This window comes from Orussus abietinus, unplaced genomic scaffold (assembly GCF_000612105.2).
Source record: "Orussus abietinus isolate OABI.00-Male unplaced genomic scaffold, Oabi_2.0 scaffold18, whole genome shotgun sequence".
Taxonomy (NCBI): Eukaryota; Metazoa; Arthropoda; class Insecta; order Hymenoptera; family Orussidae; genus Orussus; species Orussus abietinus.
Window position 1 is genome coordinate 1,077,741 of NW_019396011.1, and position 6,797 is coordinate 1,084,537.

The following is a 6,797-nucleotide window of genomic DNA, read 5'->3' on the forward strand; positions in this document are numbered from 1 at the left end:
GTTTTAATTTATTGCCGGCGTGGGTAACGCAACCTGGAAGAGCTCCACGCGAAGACCTGCTTTCAAGTGGGAGGACCATTGTCCGTTACATAATTTCGCGACTTTTACCGAGACTCTTGCTAAATGCAATCGCTCAGCGGCGGATCTCTCAAACCATTTGCCTCGTCGATTGTTCCGATTCGCGGGATTGTCTAACGATTACCCGAGAGACGAGATAATGGCTCAATTGGTCCCATCGCGAAAGGTCCGAAGACGTCACTCGGGTGGAAGCATTTTTTTATGGGAAGATCGAGTCAATGTACATATTCGTAATAATCTAGCTGACTTCGGGAACGTCCTCGATTCCTGGAGATAAATGGAAAGACCGGAAAAATTTGGGAAAATCTTTATTAAGGCTCTTAAGACACGAAAGGACGAATCAGGCCGCGTTCCTTTGCAGTCCCTCGCATGTGCCAGTAGAACTCGAAGCTCAGGATTAAAATAGCCGCTACGAACCCTGTAATTAGATAAAATGATGGGGAAACTACTTTCAGTGGAGCTGTTTAAGGATTTTACTTGAATAGGGATGATCGTTACCGATGCCAAGGACGAAGAAGCTGCCCTGCATGTCGTCCATGCTGACTTTATGATTGGTCGCCTCCTGGACGAGTCTTAGTCTGTCCCAGCACTTGTCTTCCGTGGACATCCTGTTGGAGGTCCACTTCCCGATGAGGCCGACTTCGAGCATACGTTTTAATCTAACGAAAAGTTATTTAATCGGGGGATTAATCATTCAGGATATTATGGTAATCAATTCCGACTCACTCGGCATCTATGATGGGCAAGTAGGGGCTGTCTTGAGCAACGATCATGGCGATAGGCTCGAACATGAATTCCTCGTTGCTCAGGCTAAATTCGCACCTGCCAGACCTTAGATATTCCCTCTTCATCAACTCGGCCAGGGAGTTCTTCCAATCGATGAGAACGTGCCTACCTTCCCTGACTCGCCTGACGATATCCTCATCATCGGAGGAGTTATACTTCTCGGCGCCAATTAACAGATCCCTGTATTTAGTTTCTTCAGAACCCTCCAGGTAGAGTTCCAAGAAGCTACCTTGAGGATAGCCCCAGGTCACCTGGTCTCTCTGAGCCAGAAGGTCGTCCACGGTGCTGATCGAAGGATGCATCCTGGGGAAAGTCAGAAAGGCTACCAGGCTCCCGGAATAAGTCGACACCACGATCATGACGACCAACCACCAGGTGCCAACTATCAACCTGGCACTGTCAGCTTGCGGCAGATGCATCCCACCTGGAGGGATCGAAATTACTCGGAGCAACTTTAATAATTCCTATATTCTTCCAGGCGGCCTTAAGGCGATGCGAAAGTGGCGTCAAAAAAGTCTTTCGCTTTTCAAACTTTCCTCCGATCTGGGCGTACACCCAATTCGGAGAAAAGTTTCATGAATCCATGATTGATCCCTCGGATGGCACTTTCGCATCCCCTTAAATCCGTTTAACAGCGTCTGTTGCTCAAGAACGGCATCGACACGGCCGATGACAACGTTGAAGTTTGTCTTTGACATCCTTCCTGAGGACACGCATTAAGGCTCGTACAAACCGATCGTTTGCACGGGCATGGCATTTAATGAAAGTTACGCTTCCGAGAATGAGAAAATGGTACCTTGCTGAAGGAGGGCACCGTAGACGTACCACACGCACTCCCAAGGCGAGCCGAGTCCCATGGCCACCTGAATATTCGTCTGACTTGGGCTGAGCTTGTGCATCAGGTACAAGATTGGCCCTATTACGATAATGGTGCCAGCCAGACAGGCCCAGGTCTGAAAGTGCAATTTTAAGAGGCTGATCCCGAAGCACGCCATAACATACCTACTCTACTAGCTGATCCTAAACTCTGGTACCATTTTACGGTTCATTTGGACGTCTCTACACGGTTCCTGCGCCAAAAAATCCAACAACGAAGACAAGGGCCTACCGAGATGGCGATCTTTTAAGGCGATCCGAAAGTGGCGTCAAAGTCTCGTTTATGAAACTTTTCTCCGAGCTAACTTAACGGATGGATATAAACTGCGAACCTCCGTCGCGTAAGGCGAGGTGAAGAGCAAAGCCCTGGACAGCGGCTTTGGCTTGGCCGAGAGCAAGGTATAAGTCTGCATCGAAATTGGAACCGTAAAGTTTATGGTGGTTTTGCGATTTTCAGTGGCCGTGTAGGCGCAGGCTGCCAGGAGAACCTTCTGGGTGCGGACCAGCTCCATCACTTTTTCGGAAACGGTGTTGGTTCCGCCCGTCAGAGCCTCATCCAGTCGCTGAAACGGAACACTTTGTAAATAATTTGGGACAGAACGAGGCCTCTGGAAAGAAGCCAGAGTTGTCCGAATCACTGGAACGATTTAGGAAACCCAGTGGATGGAGAAAGACCAGACCTCCTTAATGACGTTGACCTGGTGCATTCGATTGGCCAGTTTCCGCTCCCTTCTGTCCGAGGGTATAACGACCGCGTATGTGAAGTTCAACCGCAAGCTGAGCTCCTTTATGATGTCGAAAATGAGTCCATCGTAAACCGGCTGTCCGGACTCGTTAAAAGTCACCATTTGCCACGGAGGGTTCTAGACAAAGAGCCGCAAGCGCATTTATTAAGCCATTCTTCATCCCTGTAGGACTGACGTACATGGTAGGTCACCATTGGCAGAATCTTGCCCCGGAACCCATGGGACACGTGAGGAAAGATGACATCCGTCATGTTGGGACCTGGTCCTGGGGTCCAGGACCCGGACTCGACCATTCGATCCGTGACCATGTCTTCGTGGACGAAAGTGTTTCCCCACGTAATTGGGGAACTGAGTCTCCAGACCAAGCAGCGACTACAGGTGCCTCCCGAAGCCGACCTTGTCGCGGACAAATCCTCCTACCGATTAAACCAGAAGATGCTTAAAGACTTGAAGACTCAAACCCAAGACCAGGACTCCGGACTCACGTTCATGTTTTGAAGAATTTTCTGCGACCTTTCGAGCTTCGTCGGCCTGGTGGCTTCGAATTCCTCATCAGTGACTTCCTTGAACAGGTTGATCTCCTTCCTCAGCAAATCCTCCAAGCTCTTCGCCAAGGCTCTGGCGATCTCCTTGATATGGCACGTCAAGCCTACCTAGAAGATGGACCAGCTCGAGTTCAGCCTCTTTCAGGATAATTTAATTCAAAAGATCTAATTACGTTGCATGCGTTGTCTAGCTTCGAGGAATTATACAGGAAGGCAATGTTAGCTCCTTCGGGCAGGAAATCGATGAACGTAGACATGTTGGCGTCTTTTTCTGTCGTGTCCGTCACGATGTACAGCCATTGGGTTGCAGGATGGACTATCTTTAGGGAATTCGCCTGCAAGTGAACGAGAGTTAGTCGATGGTTGGGCGGAAATTTGGTGCAGATTTTACCGCCTCCATCACGTCGGCGACCATTTTCAGGGTAACGATCACTAGGAAGCAATTCTCCGTCCTGGTGTGGAAACCTGAGAGAGTCTTCATTAACTGTCTTCTCATGGCCCAATCGGAAGTCTCTGGTTTGATGTCGAAGACCGATACGGACGACACAGCTCGTTCCTTGTTGGGGAGCTCACTGGAGAGGGAACGCAACACCCTGCTGATGGTATCTCTTCCTGAAGTGGAGGACCAAATTGAGGAATGATTTCCGAGTCGAGAAATAGAAATGAAATCTCTACATTCATCTCCAGGGAGGTTTTCCTACCGAAGCTCTGGTCGTGCAACAAGTTGATCTTCTTCCAAACCAGGACACCGGTCATCCTCAGGTCCATCAGGATCTGGGGCAGCTCATCTCCAGGTTTTGTTGCGGGGACGCTTATTCCTTCGTCCTTGAGCAGTCGAGGACAGTCAGGCTCTAAATTCATCATCGGAGAAAGGGTACCATTTTTAAATCTTTCTAAGGGCATCGATTTTTGAGGAAGCATGAAGTCCTAATTACCAGTCACCGCAAGGTGGACCAGGTTCTCCTTTCGCGCGAGCTTGAAGAGTTTCCACGTCTCTCGACAGGTCGCAATAGAGAAAAGCACCGAATATTCTGGGAAAAATGAATCAAAATTATCAATTTGGAAAAGGACCAAACCTCTTTCGGCGGATCCATCTCACCTTGGCGGAGACTGACGCTGGTGTCCAGGAAGACCCTGATCTCGATGCCGCCATTGCGCATTTGCTCCTTGACTGCTTTCTTCATGACCTCGGAGATCTCTCTGGAGACCTCCTCGAAGTCGGAGCTGTCCGCAAAAAAACTCCTGTCGATGACTACGGCTGTGGTGATACAGAGATTATGCAAAAGTCCCTGAAGAACGAGTCCGTCGAAAATGTAAATTGAAAAAGTTAAGAGTACCCATGGTCGCGTTCGCGGTGATCAGGGACGGGAAATCGTTGAATCCAGCAATGACTTTGGCCATCAATAAAAAGAGATAAACTCCGCACATGATTCCAACGAACTTCGTGGGTTTTCTTCTACCAATGAAGACTGCGCCAAAGAGGCCATGCTCGGAAAAGGATACCTTCAAGGAAAGTGGATCATATCGATACTTTATGATCGTATTTGTGCACCAGGGCACGGGGTCATCGGCATTTCGTACAATTCGCCGAAGGTAGTAGGTAGTTTTTTAATCAATCATGAGGAACCGATCGAAAGGTCTCAGAAATTCCATTTTCCTCGGAAAGGGAACGATATCGATTTGGGCCGAGGGTGCAAGGCTTGCCCTTTTGAACCCTGCTTCTCATCTCGACATGTTTCAAGTCTGCCTTATGAAATGTAATACAAAATAGAAGAGATAAATAAAAGATATAAGCGAACGTAGAAGGCTTTTATTAATTTAAACATTATCCTACTTTCATTTCTACGAAATGAATCCTATACCCAATCGTCGTATGGCGTTGTTCGTGAATTAGAAGGGAATGTGTCGAGTCGAACTGCCGCGGAACTCGATTTGTATTCTGAAAAATGGTAAGGAAAGAATTTTCGGATCGTTGGGTAACTAGGAGAACGTCCATGCTAAATGTCAATCGGTTTCTAGATACTGCTGCTAGAGGACGACGGCGCTCTGCTTATAGATCCTTGCTCAGTAGTCTTTTGCAGCTTGCTAGATGTCGCCTCAGTCGTCGGTCAAGTTCAGCCTTGAGATGTTCGCGGCAGTCTGCTCGCAGGTGAGTGGTTCCTAACCAGAGATGCCCGAGACACCAATGACGGCTCAACTCAGGAATCCTCCTCATCTACGCTCCCAACTCATCTCTGGTGGAACCTTTCGTCATTCCGACCAGCGAGGATTCGAAAATCGGAATTCGTGAAAAATGTCAGACAGCTCAGAGGAGGACATAAATAGCGACGAAAATGACAGAGCTGATGCGGTTCTTTACAGCGAGATGGAATCGTGGAACGATGTTGAACCTGTACCTCAAGACGATGGACCTAATCCGATCGTCGCTATCGCGTACTCTAAGAGATGTGAGTAAGCAGGCCTAACCTCCAAATAATATTTTTAACTTTTCGACATGCCAAATACTCGCGCGGCATGTGAGAAGGTTGTTTAAATTGATGTTGTTTAATAGACGTGAACTAATGGTTTGGGTTCCGTAGTCAAAGACGCCTACGATTACTTTCGGGCAGTCCTTAAATCAGGCGAAAAGTCAGACCGAGTCCTTGAGTTGACCAAGGATTGCGGGTGGCTTAATCCCGCCAATTATACAGTGTGGCAATTTAGGAGGGAAGTGCTCAAGGCGCTCGGTAAAGATTTAAAAGAGGAATTAAGGTACATCGAGAAGATAATCAAAGCCAATACCAAGAATTACCAGGTGTGGTATCACAGAAGAGTAATCGTCGAGTGGCTCCAAGACCCGAGCGAAGAGCTGGTGTTCACGGAAGCTATATTGAAGCACGACTCGAAAAATTATCATGCTTGGCAACATCGGCAGTGGTGTATAAAGGCTTTCGAGTTAGTGAGATTTATTAATGCATCTATACAGGTTTAATCGGCACTTGAATTAAATTTTTAATCGATATAAATTTTGTACAGGTTATACGACAAGGAATTAGCATACGTGGAGTACTTATTGGATAAGGACGTAAGGAATAACTCGGCGTGGAATCAAAGATATTTTGTATTAAAAGAGACCACGGAATTCAAGCAAGATGTGATCGACAGAGAAGTTGATTTTACTTTAGAAAAAATAATGCTAGTCAAGAATAACGAAAGTGCTTGGAGTTATCTGAGAGGGTAATGAGAGATAATAATGGCATAAGCATGGGATAATAACCATTCTCAAGTCTATTTAATTCTAGTATATTGATGCACGATGCCGGAGGTTTGGGTCGGAACGAGAAAGTGGCACAGCTTTGCCAAAAATTGTACAATGAGAACTGCCGCTCAAACCACTTACTCTCTTGCATCATAGACATTTGTCAAGAGAGACACGGCCATAGAGAAGAGTCACCGGATTCATTTTATAATATAAATTTTGCCATCAATGTAAGCATTTAGCATTTTCTGCTAGACAATGGATCGGTTAAAATCTCATTGTACTTTCTTCCATTTCAGTTATGCAAAGAGTTAGCCAAGGAATACGATAAAATAAGGAGAATGTACTGGGATTATATCAGGCAGCAGCTCTTGGAAAAAGTGAAAGAGGAGCCGTAACGACTTGTACACAATCTTTTGTTATACATTTTTATAATTTAAGAAAACATCTGCGATAATAAAAGCTCAGAAGTCTCCTGTTTCAATGGATTTTCTCTGGTGCCTCAACAGTCGACAGGAAGTTAATTGA

The 6,797-nt window shown here is 46.6% G+C and overlaps 2 protein-coding genes across 2 annotated transcripts; one reads left to right on the plus strand and one right to left on the minus strand.

Moving 5' to 3' along the window:
* Positions 1-398: 398 nt before the first annotated feature.
* LOC105700243 (ionotropic receptor 93a) lies at positions 399-4,459 on the minus strand. Its single transcript, XM_012425917.1, has 14 exons — positions 4,369-4,459; positions 4,131-4,289; positions 3,967-4,062; positions 3,700-3,882; positions 3,423-3,643; positions 3,205-3,366; positions 2,972-3,139; positions 2,666-2,902; positions 2,421-2,603; positions 2,073-2,303; positions 1,661-1,817; positions 805-1,288; positions 577-737; positions 399-496 (listed from the first exon to the last, which is right to left on the minus strand). The coding sequence occupies exons 1-14, from the start codon at positions 4,457-4,459 to the stop codon at positions 399-401; spliced, it is 2,631 nt and encodes an 876-aa protein (XP_012281340.1).
* Positions 4,460-5,186: 727 nt separating this feature from the next.
* LOC105700365 (protein farnesyltransferase/geranylgeranyltransferase type-1 subunit alpha) lies at positions 5,187-6,753 on the plus strand. Its single transcript, XM_012426142.1, has 5 exons — positions 5,187-5,478; positions 5,611-5,965; positions 6,047-6,247; positions 6,313-6,499; positions 6,569-6,753. Exons 1-5 carry the CDS (start codon positions 5,325-5,327, stop codon positions 6,665-6,667), a joined length of 996 nt encoding a protein of 331 aa, XP_012281565.1. The 5' UTR covers positions 5,187-5,324; the 3' UTR covers positions 6,668-6,753.
* The last annotated feature ends 44 nt before the right edge of the window (positions 6,754-6,797 follow it).

What these genes read in the sequence shown, in the direction of transcription:
- LOC105700365 (XM_012426142.1), top strand. Translation starts at nt 5,325, where the DNA reads ATGTCAGACAGCTCAGAGGAGGACATAAATAGCGACGAAAATGACAGA. An exon ending in TGGTGTATAAAGGCTTTCGA is followed by an intron (nt 5,966 to 6,046) that starts GTTAGTGAGATT and finishes AATTTTGTACAG; the next exon opens with GTTATACGACAAGGAATTAG. An exon ending in GCTTGGAGTTATCTGAGAGG is followed by an intron (nt 6,248 to 6,312) that starts GTAATGAGAGAT and finishes ATTTAATTCTAG; the next exon opens with TATATTGATGCACGATGCCG.
- LOC105700243 (XM_012425917.1), bottom strand. Translation starts at nt 4,459, where the DNA reads ATGTGCGGAGTTTATCTCTTTTTATTGATGGCCAAAGTCATTGCTGGA. An exon ending in CAGCGTCAGTCTCCGCCAAG is followed by an intron (nt 4,063 to 4,130) that starts GTGAGATGGATC and finishes CATTTTTCCCAG; the next exon opens with AATATTCGGTGCTTTTCTCT. An exon ending in AAATTCTTCAAAACATGAAC is followed by an intron (nt 2,903 to 2,971) that starts GTGAGTCCGGAG and finishes TTTAATCGGTAG; the next exon opens with GAGGATTTGTCCGCGACAAG.